General features: G+C 37.6%; 1 protein-coding gene across 1 annotated transcript in view; it reads right to left on the bottom strand.

Moving 5' to 3' along the window:
- Positions 1-17,745, bottom strand: part of Parp1 (Poly-(ADP-ribose) polymerase) — a 271,411-nt gene that overhangs the window by 88,270 nt on the left and 165,396 nt on the right. Inside the window, exon 10 of the mRNA XM_067134916.2 lies at positions 6,026-6,083. Coding sequence (XP_066991017.2) covers positions 6,026-6,083 — 58 coding nt within the window. The remainder of the gene's footprint in view (positions 1-6,025; positions 6,084-17,745) is intronic.

Raw genomic sequence — 17,745 nt, 5'->3', positions numbered from 1 at the left:
ATCCCCAAGCATGCCGGATTATTGCGGTCCCACTGTAGTAAGTTTATGTATGGTAAGTGTTCTACCGCACAAATTATCATTAAGCCTCCTCAAATTTAAACGTTATGTTGTACTCGAGAATATGGTTTTGAATGCATTATATTCAATTCTGCCAGTCACTAATCACAGGCCACAATATTAGTTGAAAAAATTACAATACCTGATCAAAAGTATCCAGATACCTATCTGAAATTGCACTTAAGACTTTACCCGTGTCACATACCCTGTTATTGGGCATTAATATGGGGTGGATCCACCCTTCATCTTTATGATGGCTTTAACTCTGCAGGGGACACTTTGAATGAGGATTCTGAATGTCTGTGGAGGAATTGCAGTCCATTCTTCCTCAAGAGTTGAAACCAGAGAAGGTAGTGATGTTGGATGCTGGTGTCGGGAGGGAAGTCGATATTCCAACTCATCCCAAAGGTGTTCCATCAGGCTCAGGTCAAGACCGAGGGCAGGCCAGTCCATATCAGAAATGTTATTGCCCACAATCCACTGCCTCACAGATGCAGCTTTATGACAGGGTGCATTGTCATGCAGATACAATCATTGTCTCCAAACTGGTCCCCTACTGTATGCAGTACACAATGACTTAAAATGTGTTCATATTCTTCCACATTTAGTTTTCTTAAGCACAATAAGGGGACCACACCCTAACCACGAGAAATAACCCCATACCATAACTCAACTCCCCCATACTTCACTATTGGCATTACACCTGATTGCAGGTAATGATCACCAGGCATTCGTCAAGCCTAAATCCATACAACAGATTGCCACAGGTGTAGAGTGATTTATCACTCCAAGTAACTCGTTTTCAGTCATCCACTGTTCAGTGGTGTTGCTCTTTACACTCTAGCATTGCTTAACATTGACTACACAAATGTTCAGCTTATGTGCAGCAGCTCGACCATTGTACCCCATTCTTTTTAACTCCCGACACACAGTCATTGTGCTGGCTGGACTGCTGGTAGCACCTTGGAACTAACGAGTGATTCCATCCATTGATTTTTGGCTGTTTACAACCACCCTCCACAATGCTCAATGGTCTTTGCTCATCAGGTCTGCCTGGTTTTAGTTTAGCTGCAGTTGTTCGTTTGTATTTTCACGTCATAATCACATAACCAACAGTCAACTTGGACAGCTTTAAAAGGGTTGAAATGTCCCCGATTGATATGTTACTCAGATAACATCCAATGACTAGACACATTCAAAATCACTGACCTCTCTTGACGACCCATTCTTTGGTTACTGTTTCTCTACCGACAACACAATACTCCCATCCTCCTTTTATATGGGCGGGTCCACATCTCGTGGCATCTAGGGATCAATTCTACATTTCATAGGGTGTCCAGATACTTTTGATCAGGTAGTGTAATCATCAAAACTCAAGAAAGAAGGCTACAGGTGGGAAATGTTACAAACTTTTTCAATGTTAAGCTGTGCATATAAAACGGCAGTTTATTTAAGGACATTTTACTGTAAAAACAAGCACATAAAAATCCTCATCTTATACTCAGGCCAATATTGTAATATCCCAAATCTTCCCAGGTCTTTATGTATGTAAGGTGCAGCATCCGTTCTGGTCCCGAGAATACAACTGTATATAATACCTGACGGTGCCAGAAGAATGAGCGCATCATTTGATGATGATGATAATGATGATGATGACAACGATGATGATGATGCTTGCTGTTTAAAGGGGCCTAACATCTAGGTCACTGGCCCCTAATGGTACGAAATGAAACAAAATGTAATGACAATCTTAAAGTCCAAAAACAATCCACCGATCATAATTCAAAATGTGATGACAAAGAATGAATGGATGGATATAAATTTTAAACAATAAGTAGATCGACCCGAAATGCCCCACCTTGCCAGAAACTAGCATTAAACAATAGTATTACTCAACAAGGGATTGCTTCTAAAGCACAATCCTGAATGGATGATGCTTGTAGTCTAAAGGGGTCTAAAATCCAGGTCATCGGCCCCTAACAATGGTACTTATCGCTAGGAAAGTAGAGCCATGGTATCTGTCATGTTGCGGTACTAATCAAAAGTGGCGTAGACTCGTGATATTCCACACATTATGGTACTACTCACAGGTAATGTAATGCACACATGTAACACAGACCTATGGTATTTCTGACACTGCGGTGCCATTTACAGGCAACGCAAACCTATGGTGTGCCTCACATAGGTGTATTAATCACAGGGACTCATACTATCCCGTGGTGTTCCGTACACAGTGGATACTAATCACAGGCAGGGCAGACCCATAGTGTTGTTCATAAAGTGGCACTGATCACAGGTACTGTAAAATCCACCCTGATTCACGCACGGTCACTACTAATCACAAACCTATTGTGTACCTAACATAGTGGTACTATGCGCAAGTAAAGGCGACCCATGGTGTTCCCCGCTTGGTGGTACCAATTACAAGTAGTCTCATGGTTCTAATTCGATCCCTTGGCTGCTCCTTTTAGTCGCCTCTTACGACAGGCAGGGGATATCGTGGATGAATCCTTCGCCTGCGTACCCCATCCACAGGAGGATGTGTGTTTGGTCCGTGAGAAGTATTTTATTTCGCTCAAGTCAGCTGGCAAGCCGGTTAGGACCCCCCTACCCACCACTTAGATTGCGCCGCGTGGGAGTATCCCCTCTCCCCCTGCTACGCCAGCATAGTAGGTTCGTGGTGCATGATTTGAAACAGTAGGAGCTGTGAAAGGCTCACCTTAAGTAACATGTCAAAATGAGTAAAAGTACAGAAAAACTACATTTCGTAACGACTTCGTCCCACTTACTAAAAAATAAGCCATGACCAACCACAGCAGTTTCATGGTGGAGTTATATCTCCCGTACGTGCAGTTATCAGACTGTGCCTCTTATATAGGGCTTCTGATAGGTTCACCTGCATACACCCCAGCGTCAGTGGGTAGGGTCTGACACATCCCACTCTGTTGAGTCTAGTGTCAGACCTAAGACAAAACGCTGGTTAATAGAGCAAATGCCTGAAAAGCCTTACAACTGATCTGTTTAATGCACAGTTTAGGCGCTGGAGAGTGTCGAAGTCTGAGGACGGTTGTGATAATTTATTCCGATTTAGTGTCATAATACGGAAGGTACCCTTTAGCAAATACAGTAGAAATAATACGCGACACTGAGCGAGATATCGAGGGACAGCTACTGGAGCTCACTCTAGCAGATAGACCTGAACAGTACTGATTCTCTCATAAGGGCACGTGTAGTTTTGTATGAAGTTTTTGGTGTTATTTATGCGTTTTCAGTGAGTTGACATAAATAAATAGTAGTGTGTGTCATTCCTTGATATCTCCTCTCAACATGAGGGGAAAGGTATGTGCTGTGTTTGGCTGTAGTAATTACGAAGTAGAGAAAAATGCGCGGTCATTCTTCAGATTCCCTCATGACAAGAACATGTAAGTAATATTGTGTTTGCATATATATTCTTCCAGTGACAGAGATTTTTATAGTACTTCATAATCTTCTGACCTGCTCGACCCACATTTTAACTGGCATAAAATGTAATACGCATATTTTATTCTATAGTGCAGCAGTTAACCTTTAATACAGATGTGTTGTTGTAGGTGTGATCTGTGGGTTTTGAAATGTCACAGAAGCGATTTGGATAAGGTGTACAAGAAAGAAGGGACGTTAGGCTTATATAAGAATTATAAGATCTGTTCATATCATTTCCAGGCCAGCGACTTTAGAAATCCTCGACAATACAGGGAAGGGTATGTTACATTTTTGCTCTAATTGTAAGTAAATATTCCTTAAAGCATCACTATCAACATTTTCATACTTTTCTTTCTTTATCCCTCTTATCAGATTAAAGCCGGGATTTTATAGATTATCTTTCTGTTAGTAGGCTTCATGTTAGGAGGAAAATTGTCCAGCTATTAAATGTTAATTCGCCGGGCTGAGTGGCTCAGAAGGTTAAGGCGCTGGCCTTCTGACCCCAACCTGGCAGGTTCGATCCTGGCTCAGTCCGGTGGTATTTGAAGGTGCTCAAATACGTCAGCCTCGTGTCAGTAGATTTATTGGCACGTAAAAGAACTCCTGCGGGACTAAATTCTGGCACCTCGTCGTCTCCGAAAACCGTAAAAGAGTAGTTAGTGGGGCATAAAACAAAAAATATTATTATTAAATGTTAATTCATTGCATCATATGTGTAAGGAATATCTTTCTGTTAGTAGGCTTCATGTTAAGAGGAAAATTGTACAGCTATTAAATGTTAATTCATTGCATCATATGTGTAAGGAATGTGCCAATATTTTTATTGACAAGTGTCTTAATGTGATGATACAATGTTTTTAAATGAGAAAAAAGACAAATCCATTCGTAAGAGTTCAGGCAGGAATGCTAAAGCTAAAAAAGTAATGGATAAATGAAAGATCAAACCATTTCACACCAGTCCATTTCACTTCTTGTTTATATGTCTAATTTCAGTCTTTGACTAATAACCTTTTAAATAATTCTTCATTCATTTATCCAGAATTGCTTTAGCAACTTCGAAGTTAATATCTCAATAACACTTTCTTTCTAGACGTAATTTATTTATCCATTTCCGTATATACATTTCCATTGATATTTGAATTTAGCGTGATTTGTTCAGGTCAAGTCACTAGGAGCGCCACCGTCGAATTGTGTCCCATTTTAGCAAGGCGAAATCTGTAAGTGTCGCGTATTATCTCTACTGTATTTGCCTTTAGTCATCTGTGTACTGCGGATGGATGACTTCAGCCTAGTAACATTCCTGCGCATGAGCTACGTTCTCCACACAGTCACTGATGCGCATCCTACTGCGTTACTTGTGTACTGTAGTCTACCAGTGCAGTGTGGTTAACAGCAGTGCAACATGTACCAGTACACAGCTGCGGAAATGACCGACATGGTGCATGTATTGTATTGAGTAGGTGGTTGTTAATAAAAGGATTGCAACGGTAGAGCTGCTGCAAGATTGTATGTGGAACATTTTCCAAACAGACGTACCCCACATCATTCCATGTCATGGCCACTGAGAGAGGACTAAGAGAAGATGGACAGTTCTACGTAGGTAGTACGAAGAGTATGGTATACGACACTCCTGAAACATCAGCGGAGGATCTTACTACTAGAGTCCACAGAGCGATTGAAATTCTTCAAAGACAACTGCACATATTGGGTTACGTACGCTCTGAAATGACGTAGGAGGTACACAATTCGAATGCAGTTTGTAATGAGCCCGATGTGCTACTCATGTTGGGTTTATTGACGACATGTGGAACGCACACCCATCTCACACTTCGAAGTGCTACAGCGTTCAAGCCGTGCATTTCTGGATATGGGGTCCTTCTTGAAAACGGATCAATTTCCCTTCCCGCACAACGTACTAAGCGTTGGTGTTGTTTTTCTCTCTTTTTTTTTTTTTTTTTTTTTTTTTTTTTTTTTTTTTTTTTTTTTGATACCCTGTATGTAGTTTTCTAAGTCTTGTACCACATAAATTACCATTAGGCCTACTCATCTTTTTATGTTGTCTTCAAGAATATGGTTTTGAGTGCAAGTATCAATTCTTAAATGTTCTGCCCATCTTGAAAAATGCTTAACTGAGGATTTAGCATTGATGGACCAAAAAATTTTGGACAGTTCATGCAGGAAATAGTTTCTTCCAGGAACGAATAATGCAGAATTTTTAAAACACAATTCAATTGGGATGTTCGTGGGACCACCATAATTCGAATAAATAATCCAGGAAAACGTAGTTTCCAGAAACAAATAATCAAAGTTCCACTGCAACTAATAGTTTGTTTCGAATGGGAATATGTTTCAGTTGCAATCGTTTTAATAAATTTAAAATATTTTAGCCTGGTGCAAGAGTTACTATATGCAATGAAGACTGAAACGTTTCCCATTTGACACCGACTATAAATTTTACTTATATTTCTGAGGTTTATTCTTGGTAAATGAACACTGATGTACTCACTGCCACTTTTAGATTTTGATTTTGATGCTGCACTTGGTGCTGGTAATCTGCTTTTCACCTGAAAAATGGAAAAGAAAAGAAAAGAAATGAAAAAAAGTTCCATAAAAAAATTAATTTATTATTGCATCCTTCAGCAATGTTCCACGACTGAGAAGTCAGTGTCTTGGCCTTTGGTCCTCCAGGCCCTGGGTTTAATTTCCAGTTGAGGGATTTTGAATAATAACAATATAAATGGTCCGTTATTGGACATTATAAATCCTCCAGCCAACTCATTCCTGGTTGCCAGCGTTTCGCCCCCGTGTGCTAGGCTGGGCTCATCAGTTGGTACCTAGCACACCTACCAAGACGCTGGCTAGTGCATACCGTGGAGGCCACTGCGTAGGCTAATTGTAGCCACCAGCAGTGCCAATGCAATATGAGAGACTTTGTCTCATCACCAAAAATTGATGCCTGCTTGGCCATCAGATGATATAGATGTTGATTCCCAAAGGGAATCTCAACATCTATATCACATGAGGGATTTTGACCATAAACTGTTAATTCCCTTGGTTCAGGAACTAGGTACCTGTGCTACTCCAATGTTCCTGTAACTCGTAAACCACATACAGCACTATTCTCCCCTCAACGACATGTATTTTTCTATCCATGGTAAATGTCATCCACCCTTGTCAGAGGGTCTGTCTTACAAGGGCTGCACAGGCCAGTGGCAACCATACAAAATAATAATAATAATAATAATAATAATAATAATAATAATAATAATAATAATAATAATAATAATGAAGAGATTTTGGGAGGAAAAGAAGGCCAACACATCAGCTAAGCAAGTTCAACTGTGCTCCTGAGTACAGCATAACGATGTAAAAAAAAAAAAATAACAATAAGAATAAGAAGAATTACAGCAGCAGCAACAACACTAATAATAATGTAAATCCACAGCCTGTTTCCAGTCATTAGACCGGGTCAGGAATGGAATGAATGAAGCCCCCATCTAGCGGCGAGGATAGGAATTGTGCTGGCTGCCGAGGCCTATCGCACTCCTCTGGGGCAATGATAAGTGACTGACAGATGAAATGAAATGTTAATGGAGAGTGTTGCTGGAATGAAGGTAGACAGGGAAAACCGGAGTACCCGGAGAAAAACCTGTCCTGCCTCCGCTTTGTCCAGCACAAATCACACATGAAGTGACCGGGATTTGAAGCACGGTATCCAGTGGTGAGAGGCCGGCGCGCTGCCGCCTGAGCCATGGAGGCTTCAACAACAACAATAATAATAATACATTTATTTTACATTTTATGGCCTACATTGGACCACTCTGGTCACTATACAAAGGATTTTTGATTTCCTATCTGCCCAACGTTTCTTTATTCTGAGAGATGCTTGCCTTTCTTTCTTCAACTGAAAAGATCCTCCCATTAGACCTTTTACTGATCTTGGCCTGTAGCCTGGTGTGTACACTGCTGGCCAGAAGATTCTGGACAAAACGTATGTACCTGCAGGAATATGTTTAATGATTGTTTAATGACAGATTATATTACTGTAACCAAATTTCGAAAGTTGGCGGAAGTGTAATGTGTCTCCAAGTAAGTTGGTTGTAAAAATTTGGGAAAAACTTATGAGTTTTGTTCTCAGCGTACCAGGTAGTAATGCTCATAGAGAGAAAATATTTTCTTTAATGGACAACAAGTAGACAGGTGTTCAAAACAGAAGCACAACAAATCTGATTAAATCTGAATTGCAAATTGTAACAAATTTTGATTATTCGAGTAGGATTTCTTTCAGTCAGTTAGAAATGATGGTAAACTTTTAAGGGAGGAATAGTCAGTACTGACATATGATTTTAAAAAGTAAAGTATTTCTAGTAATTAAATCGTAGAATTATATTCTTAGTGTATAAGTAACAAAGAATTTTTATGCTATAAATTTCAACTTTGGTAAGCTATGTCTTTACTGAGTGCATGCAGAATGATTTACTGTACATGCTGTTCACAACTCAAAAGGTAGTGTTTTCTAGTGAAATTTCAAGTCCCTAATCTCCCATACTTGTTTCAAAAACACTTGGCAACCCTAAATGACACTGACAATCTGCTTCATGCTAGCTTTGGTGATCATGAACTTCAACGGTCAAAACACCTGCCATCACAAAATTCTGCATCATTGGCTTATTTCTATATGTTCTTTTTACCATCACCCTTCTGAAATAAACTTGCAGCTGAAATCAACATATATGCAAATAGTTTTCTCCAGGCCCAACTTGTCACCTTCTTGTAGAATTAGAGATTAGATAAATGTCATTTTCATTGAATTGAAAGGATTTGTCACCTGCCTGCTAAACATGGGTCTTATTAGACAACCCACAATTAACGTGCATCATTCTGGTTTACTACCCCTCCACAGCTACTGCCCTGGTTTCATGATATGTTTCCCAGAAGTTGTTTCCAGTTGATGCTCAATTTCTTTATTTGGTTGACAATAAAAAAATATCCTACACCCGGACAACACGGCTATGATCTATGATCTTAAATTCGATCACTGATAGACCATGTTAGCAGTGTATTTGGACTACATTACAGTACATTTCCAATCAGCAACTGAATGCAATGAGAGCTTAGTAGGCACAAAAAAGTCACACCCAGCTTAGGCAATACTTACATAATAAACACCATCATTGGAGCATAAAATGTTGGACATTATGAGATTCTGTTAGTAATTGTTGTTTAGAATTCTTTATAAACAGAGATGCAAAGCACACTATCAATGACACAGCAGATGTTCAGAAGCATGGACTGGCTCATCCAGTTGCTATGAAATTATTAAAAATGGGAAATTACTTATACAAAGGCTATTATGTTTTTATGGGTAATTATTTTATGTTTATACCCTTGGCTAAGCAATTATACAAACTACACATACTTTTAACAGGAACCATTCGTCAAAACAGAAAATTTCTACCAGAGGCCATCTCAAACAAGTTCCAGTTAGGAGGGAAAAAAAAGTACTTTTGGTAGAGTCCAATCCTTGCAGCTGCTTTTAGAAAGAAAAGGTCTCAGTGTTTTCCTGTTTCACTAGCATAGACACACAGTAAAGCTCAAGATTCAAACTGTAACTATGTCAGTCGTGGTGATCTCCGTAATGTAACCAATCTTACCATGATCCACTCGTACAATAATCACATGGGGGAAATTGATACACTAGACATAATACTACATGCCCACTTGGATGAGACACACACAGTCAAGTACTAGAAGGAAGTGTACTTCAACATATTTTCAGGAAAGGTTCTCAATTCTGGGTAATTTGGGATTCATCTGAAACCGTCAGATCACTGCCAAAAATACATAAAAATGACGTTCCCATTTGACCCATCATAAATAGCCGAAACAGCCCAAAGTACAAAACTTATCAGTTCCTACAAAAATTCCTTAAGAAACATTTCACAATAAACACCCTATAAAAAAACTCAATAGAATTGTGTGAAACTTTAAATAAATTTAATTTGCAGCCTAACCACATAATGTGCTCATTTGACATTACCATTATGTTCTCGAACATTCCCGCTAAGAAAACTATCGAAATCATACAAACTAATCTTTCTAAACACAGCACCTTAAGTTAGTTAGAAATAAAAGAATGCTTAAAATTACTAACCTTCGTCCTTCATAACAATTATTTTATGTTCAACAATAACATATACCAACAAGAAGGTCTTGCCATGGGTGATCCCATTCCGGGAATACTCGCCGAAATTTATATGGACAACCTCGAAAATAGTAAAATAATCAACAGCATTAATGGTTTGTGTCTTTGGCTACGCTATGTCGATGACACATTAGCAATAATAGACAAAAGCTGCAACAATAGTGAAGACATACTAACTTACTTAAACAGCCTTGATAATTGCATCAAGTTTACTAAAGAAGATGAGGACAATAATTTCATCAATTTTTCAGACATTACAATCACCAGGACTTTAAACAATTTCGATTTCCAGATTCACAGAAAACCTTCATTCACTCCCACAACCATAAAACAAAATTCTCTTCACCCACAATTGCACAAACAAGCCTCGTTTTACAGTTTAGTGTACAGAGCGTTAAAAATTCCCATGTCAACCGTCAATTTAAAAAAAAAAATACCATAAAAGAAATAGCTGTTTTCAATGGATACAATCCCTCAATCATACAGAAAATAATAAAGTGAAATTGGCCACGAACCTCTCCCCTATAAAAATTAATAAGCCTAAATATGCATCTTTCACCTACATTAACCCCATTATACATCAAATCGCTACCCCTTTAAAACAACAATATTAAGGTAGCCTATAAGACCCATAATTCTAATCAAAAGCTATTTTTCAACCACAATAAGATAAACTCGGACAACAATAAATTTTCGGGCTCTGGCATTTATAGACTGAAATGTGCTGAATGTAACAGTTCATATATCGGTCAAACTGGTAAGCTTTCCAATTAGATATGCAGAACATTTCAATGCCCAAAAGCACAATAAACACTCAGCCATGAGCATCCATATGAAAGACACCGGACATAGTTTTACCACAATCGAACAGGATCTCCAAATTTAAAAAAGACTAGATAAAGGCAGGCTCATGACCGAGTTCAAAAATTTATACATTTTTTTGGACCAAAAATATAATGAGAATAAAAATTTAAATAGTCCAATAGACAACCGAAGCCCTCTTTACGAACATTTAATATTTTCGCTCAATAGTTTAAATCTGAAAGACAAAAGACTTGTTAACGTCCTCAAAACAAGCTCTCCAAGCACCCCCACTAAGCCGCTCAACTCACTGCGCCCCTATTCTCCCTCCAATACACACAACTCCTCCCCAAGCGCCAATCACATACCCACAGCGCCGCCTTCTCAAATCCACTCCCTTCCTCTAAGACGTCACACGTACAACACGAGGAGCAGGACATTAGCGACAGCCAGTGCTCCACAAACCTCCTAGCAATTAGGCAACAGCTCAACAGCTTTCAAGGTAAGTTTTAACTTTCACATCTTTCATTTCTCAATGATTTCCCTCCTTTTTTTTCCTCTTTTTCTGTTATTTCACTTAACTAATTAAGACAAATCCTCCATTTTCAGATTCCCTCACATGTAGGACAGCTCAAACACCGATTGCACTGCACAACATTTTTGACCGTTGCCCATTCAACCAACAACTGACTTTCCCACACTTCAACAACAAAATATACGCAAACCTCTAGTCAACTAGGAAGAATCTAATGATGTTTTAACTATCTTCATTTGAAGCCGGTGTTGTTTTAACTCTGTCTTAGCACAGCCTCATTTTATAATCAACAAAAGCTGTTCACTTGCACTGTGCACTCCATTCATATAGAGAGTGACCAACAGAGTTGACTACCTCATGAATCCTAGGGCGAATTATTTTGGTTGGAGCCAAATTACAAATAGACCTCATCAATTTTAACAATTATAAATAAGTGTACAGTAATTGTAAATTGTATTTTATTTTGCCAACATTTGTATATACTACGTAGAACTACCTTCGAACTCAGTATCATATAGACTTTGATTACTTTCATTGTTATACTGTACATATGATGGCCTCATTTTAATATTAAGAAACCACTAGCGCATTTTACTATGTGTAACTAGTCTATTGTTATTTCGTTTAAGATAGGACCTTGTACGTGTTTTTTAATGTATTCTTTCTTACATATTATGTTCATAATTTCCAACCAGACAACTGGTTTAATTTTGAGGTGCTTTGATATGACTGATGATGCCCCACATGGGGCGAAACATGTCTCCATTTTAACGATGTTTAACTAAAAATGTTAACATCCTGTAATGTATTGAATAGGTTGGAGTCCAATAAATTCTCTTATATTATTATTAATTCACCAAAAACCGAGAACGAGCTGTGCACGCATTCTGGTGGTTACATCATGTTTCTTCATGTATTCGTTACAATAGTATTTAAGCAGATGGCTGTATTATATGTCTAAGTCAGAGAATTTACAATATTTTCTATCAACATGCATCAGCAGACGTCACTCAGTGAGCTCTAAGACATGGCTTCTCACGGCAAACATGTGCTTGACGACAGTGATATTTTCGATATTTTATGACATATTATAAGGTTATGTGCAAATGAACATATTATTGACATTTGAATTCGAAACAACTTCTTATATTTCATTATGATTGGAGTTTGTTTTACGGCCTAGCGCATGTTCCCACATATTTCGAATTTGCGTGAATACATAAGATTGTCTACATATTAGTAAAGTTGTCTGTTTAGAAGACTGTATTTTCTCTTTCTCAGAAGTCTTTTGTGGTAAATGGAACAATATTTTTACATTTAAGTAACTTTTGACAAAATTTATCAATTAAAATAAAATTTCATAAGAGCTCCCATTTTCATTATTGTAATTATTACTATTATTATTTAAAAATTATTATTTTTATATCATACTCATAATTGTTGTTGTTTAGTAATTGCAATGCACATTTTATATTAGCAAAATAGGGTAATATAACAGTATTTCAGAAAAATGTACTTGCTTAGTTATCCGTCAGACCTTTTCCTCCATTCGCAAAACATGGTATCATATATAAACAATTTTAAAATCTCAAGTGATAGTTGACACGATACGAGCATTTTTCAAAATTAGATGCTCAAACAAGCACAAAGAGAAAAGAATAATGCAAATATCTCCAACAGGTACAGAGATATAATGTTTTAAATATCCTTAAAAATGCCCAGTCCAGAACGTTTGTTAGGGATATTAAGGCCCAGACTGGAATGGGTTAACCCGGCAACGCCATGCTGTACCGTATAGTACCGGTGCACCTTACTTTAGATTTTCTCTTACTGATCATTACTCGCAACATAAATCTGGCAACTCTGCTTTAAATAATCAAGGTCATACTCCCCACAATGACTGAAATCAACACAGGGGTTTATTTTAGTGTGTGTTTGTTTGCAGCAACAACTGTTTGGAATTGTGAGGTCATGTTGAGAGGAATAAAAATGACTGCCCGTCTAAGGTAAGTTCCTTTATTTTGTTTGTAAATGTTGACAATATAATTTTGAATCGTGTGGTTCGTTATCATGAAATATCAGTCCATGACTTCAAATAACAAGCAACTGGTCGTCATTTCTGTGTTAGCTGTTATGACACTAATTATTCTGTTGGTACCGTATGGTACTGCACGACGCTTACCGTGCCTCTCTGTTCCTTTCCTCCTCCTTGCTTCTAAGAGCGATTCTAAAGAAACAACTCATACTGTAGTTAAAAATAAGGATTTGTGTGTCATTCAATTGTATTATTGTAGATTTTATTGAAAATTCCAGATCATAACAGGCGTGGAGAGCGTGATATATTGCGTCTGATGATACGTGAACGTCATTTGAGTGGCCTGAGGCTTGAGGAGCTTCTACATGTTATCAAAGAAGAGGATTCTGATGCCGAAGGCATATACATTGTACCACCGGAATGTAATGTATTATCTGATGAAGATCCGGCTGAGGAAGGTGCAGGGGATATCGCAGATAACCTTACATGAACTCCGGAGCACCAGCTGAAGTAGTGTTGAAACAGCAAATTCCGCACAGGTGTTGAGAATCCATCTCTGATAATGATTCACGGTCCACGAAGAGAGCGAAATCACCACCTCGTCCATCAGCTATGTGGATGGCGGATGACCTAGTTCCCACAACAATCCATTACCCTACTGTGAAATTTTCCACCTTTTGAAATATGATGCTGACCGAAATATTTTTTAGTTGTATTTTGAAGATGAAATTGTAAATTTCTTGTGCTCCGAAGCCAGCCAGTATGCACTTTTTAAAAAATGAAGATCCTAAAGTAACAGCGAAGAAATTAAAATATTCGTCACCATTTTACTTCGAGTAGCTATGTGCAAGTGACACCATCAGATTTAGGAAGGTGCAAAATGTTTGTTACAATACATATATATGTGGAAGGTATCTTGAAGAGAAATAAATATAGTTGTTCACACTTCTTTTCTTCTTCGAGTATCTGACACCTTGAGATTCAATGACCTACATCACCGGCGCCGCGCGGCCGCTGGACGCGAATCCCATGGCCTCACAGAATGCGTAAAGTATTATGTGGACGTCTGTGTAAACTACTTTTTGCCTCTCCAAACTAGTGAAAAGTGGAAATAGGTGACTACTAAAAACTGAAGTCTATAGTAGTATAATTCCTATTTCCTAAAGATATGTCACGTCTGAGCTAATGATATTTTTCATAATTCTCAAAGGGATGTCATAAATGAACCTACAAACACCTTTTGTTCTTTTGCTTATTGCTAAGTAATTTTTAATTGATATTCTGTAACAATATTAAGCATTCAATTTCATGGTATTCTAACGAGGTAATAATTTTTGAGTTTCACCCAAAAGGTATGTCAAGCGCCGTGCGCGTACAGTACCCGGCCTTTATTTAGAAACCAGTCATCGAATTTTTTATAAAAATGGCTTTTAAATGTTCTCTAATATGAGAATGCTGCGAATATTAAATAAAAATTTTAAAAATTTAAAATTAAACTCCAGCGTTCCCGGGTTAAAAATATGTCCAAAACTACAATGGATCTTCTTCCTCTAAGTCTTGGGTAAAGAGGATATTCATATGGGGGCTCATTTGACCTACCTATATCATTTCCATGTTCCTGACATAACTAATGTTGAAATGTGTTGTCAAAACTGATTGTTATATTGTAGACTGGTCAAGATTGTTGTGAATGAAAATATAAATTAACGGTGTTTTTACACAGTTAATACTTGTCAGTCCTATTCTATCCAACTTAAAAATATGTCTTCTACATATATCGTAAACTTTCATTATCTAAATAATTAGTTCTACTTTCTTCATTTCTGTAACAGTTCATTTAATTGCGAAATGTTTTGTTGAAAATAGTTGCTGAAGGAGAATTAGTGCAATAAAAGGAAGCATTTCAAACATTTAACGTAATAAATATCAGACAAACCCACACCAAAGTATACTACAAAATCCGCTCAAGTATTCACACAGTAAGTATCTGTTCATATGTTTGCTGACAAATAAAATAAAGTGAAAATACACACATGATATCCTGTTTAGAGCTAAAATGTTCTTCACCTCCTGTATGGCCTAATGAACTGGTCCCATCTGACTGCACCACTCTTCAATCAAGTGAAGAAATTCTTTTGAGGCAACGACATGATAGATGAGAGAATACTGGCAAGAATAACAGAAATTTACCACTATCAATAATTGCAGTTATTGCTCTTACAACTCTTTTCCTCTTGCTACTTTCAATCTTGATCAGTAATGACTGTAGTAAAACCTTTCCCTTCTGACAGTGACTGGATAAAATAGAAGTCTGCTTCTCATCCTTGGGATGTTCTTCCACATCAAATGTCTGTTTCCCTTGATTTATTGATAGATCAAATTAAAATTAAATTAAACATCTTGAAGGAAAAGAAGCATTTCTTTGAAGCCTTCAACATGTCTTTTTTCTTCTCAAATGACATGTTTTGTGCCTGAAAACATTCCTTGAACACGTGAGCCTTTTCACATAAGACACAATTCAATTTTAGTTTTGTTTTAATATCTCCCAAAAATCGTTCACTTGCTGTAGCTACAGTTTCTTGTTTCTTAAGCCTTCTCTCCTGTTTATTAACTCTTCATGAAAGTGAAATCCAGTTTTAGCCAAGCATATTCATTCTTCCCCTTCTACTTCATTTTTCAGAAAGGATAACAGCTGTTTTAATTTCTTGCTATATATATTTCCCTGCTCACCTTCTCCAGCATCATTTGATACAGGATCGCTAAGCCTAATTCGCAACATATCTTCAGGGATACAGGATTCCACCAAAGGAGCATTGCAGCATATTTATCTGATGTCATTCCTATAGACTCTAGCAATCTCAAGTGCAATTCTAACTTGTCATATAAGTGAACAGTATTACTTTTATTTGTCTGTTTTTTGCATTCTCTACAACTAATCTCAAAAGTTCTCGAACATAAAATTCGATAAGAAGTTCCTCGCAACCAAACCTATCCTGTAAACAAGTTATCAGCTTTGAATAACTTTCTGCAGTAGGGGGGGAAACTGTCAACTATTTATCTAGCTCTTGTGCCTTCTAAAGTCACCAGAATAAGGTACTGAAATACTACTACTACTACTACTACTACTACTACTACTTCTTCCTCTTCTTCTTCTTCTTCTTCTTCTTCTTCTTCTTCTTCTTCTTCTTCTTCTTCTTCTTCTTCTTCTTCTTCTTCTTCTTCTTCTTCTTCTTCTATCTGTTGGTCCTTGTGTATACTTTGAATTGGCTCCAGAAGTTGAACCAGTCTTTCACTTCACTTCCGTATTTCTTGAGTTCACTCTTGGGTAGTTTCAATTTCTTTCTTGATGTTGGAGATGAACATGTTGTCAAAGTTTGATCAGTCCATGTAGTTAGCCTAATAAGAAATGTCTCCACTTCCACCCTAGTACTGTCCATTTTCTCTCCATATTGTTCCACCGCCATATACTGTACTCGCCTTCGTAATCCTAGTCTGTTTTTTTTCATCAGAATCCAACAGTTTGGAACCGATTTCCTCACCAAAACCATATAATTCCCTCTACAACCTCTCTAATGTTGTAAACTTTGTTCTCACTTCATTTTCCTTTGATTGGTCTGTCAAAAGATTCATCAGTAAATTGAAACACTTTGTAAATGATGATCTTACTGGCTTACGTTTTGCTAGGAGCTTATCCATTGTTTCACTCATCTTAATTAATCAGAATTATAAGCCTTACCTTACATTTGTTTTCATCTGAGATCACGTCGAGGTCACCAAAATGTTGAGAATAACAGAAATTTACCAAATATCATATCATGCTTTACTTCAATAAAAGCATTATTGACATAATTACTCTGGAAAATTACAACTCAACAAGATCCCATCATAATCTCTCTTTGAAAAAGCTTTTGCTGATACACTATTGTCTTCTTATAAACAAGATACTAACAGTACCAAGCTAACAAGTACTATCACTGGCTTCTCACTAATACAGCCGTGATTCAAAGCCCGGTCAATCCATGCCAAGGTTTATAGATCGAACACTCATAATTCAGTGGGTTGCTTCAATGCAAGAACTGAATGGTCCTGTGATTATGATCACAATATCAATAATCATTTAAAACTATAAGCGTGCTTTTTCTTTGAAGGTGTAATTATGCTAATTATACAACATTGTCATTGAGTGTATTAACATGTTCCAAAATAATGGCTCTTTTTTTTTTTTTTTTTTGCTAGGGGCTTTACGTCGCACCGACACAGATAGGTCTTATGGCGACGATGGGATAGGAAAGGCCTAGGAGTTGGAAGGAAGCGGCCGTGGCCTTAATTAAGGTACAGCCCCAGCATTTGCCTGGTGCGAAAATGGGTTCTTGTAAGCTTTGCAAACAAGAACTGAATGAGAAAGTATGGTGAGCAGCCTACTGTGAAATTCTGTACCTGCTGTCACCATGATGAGCCTTTCTACACAACCTCTCTCTTTTATCTGAATGACCTCATAAATAAGTACAGCAGAAGTTCTCTATAGCGAGTATAGCGAGAACTCCATTAAAACGACAGCTTGTTTCTGTCCCTTGAATTCTCTATATTAAACTGCGTATTATCCTTTGATAATAGCGAGAACCGTATCACTGATGAATCCGTTATTACAGG

This window comes from Anabrus simplex, chromosome 1 (assembly GCF_040414725.1).
Source record: "Anabrus simplex isolate iqAnaSimp1 chromosome 1, ASM4041472v1, whole genome shotgun sequence".
NCBI lineage: Eukaryota > Metazoa > Arthropoda > Insecta > Orthoptera > Tettigoniidae > Anabrus > Anabrus simplex.
This window is presented reverse-complemented; position numbering and strand designations above follow the sequence as displayed.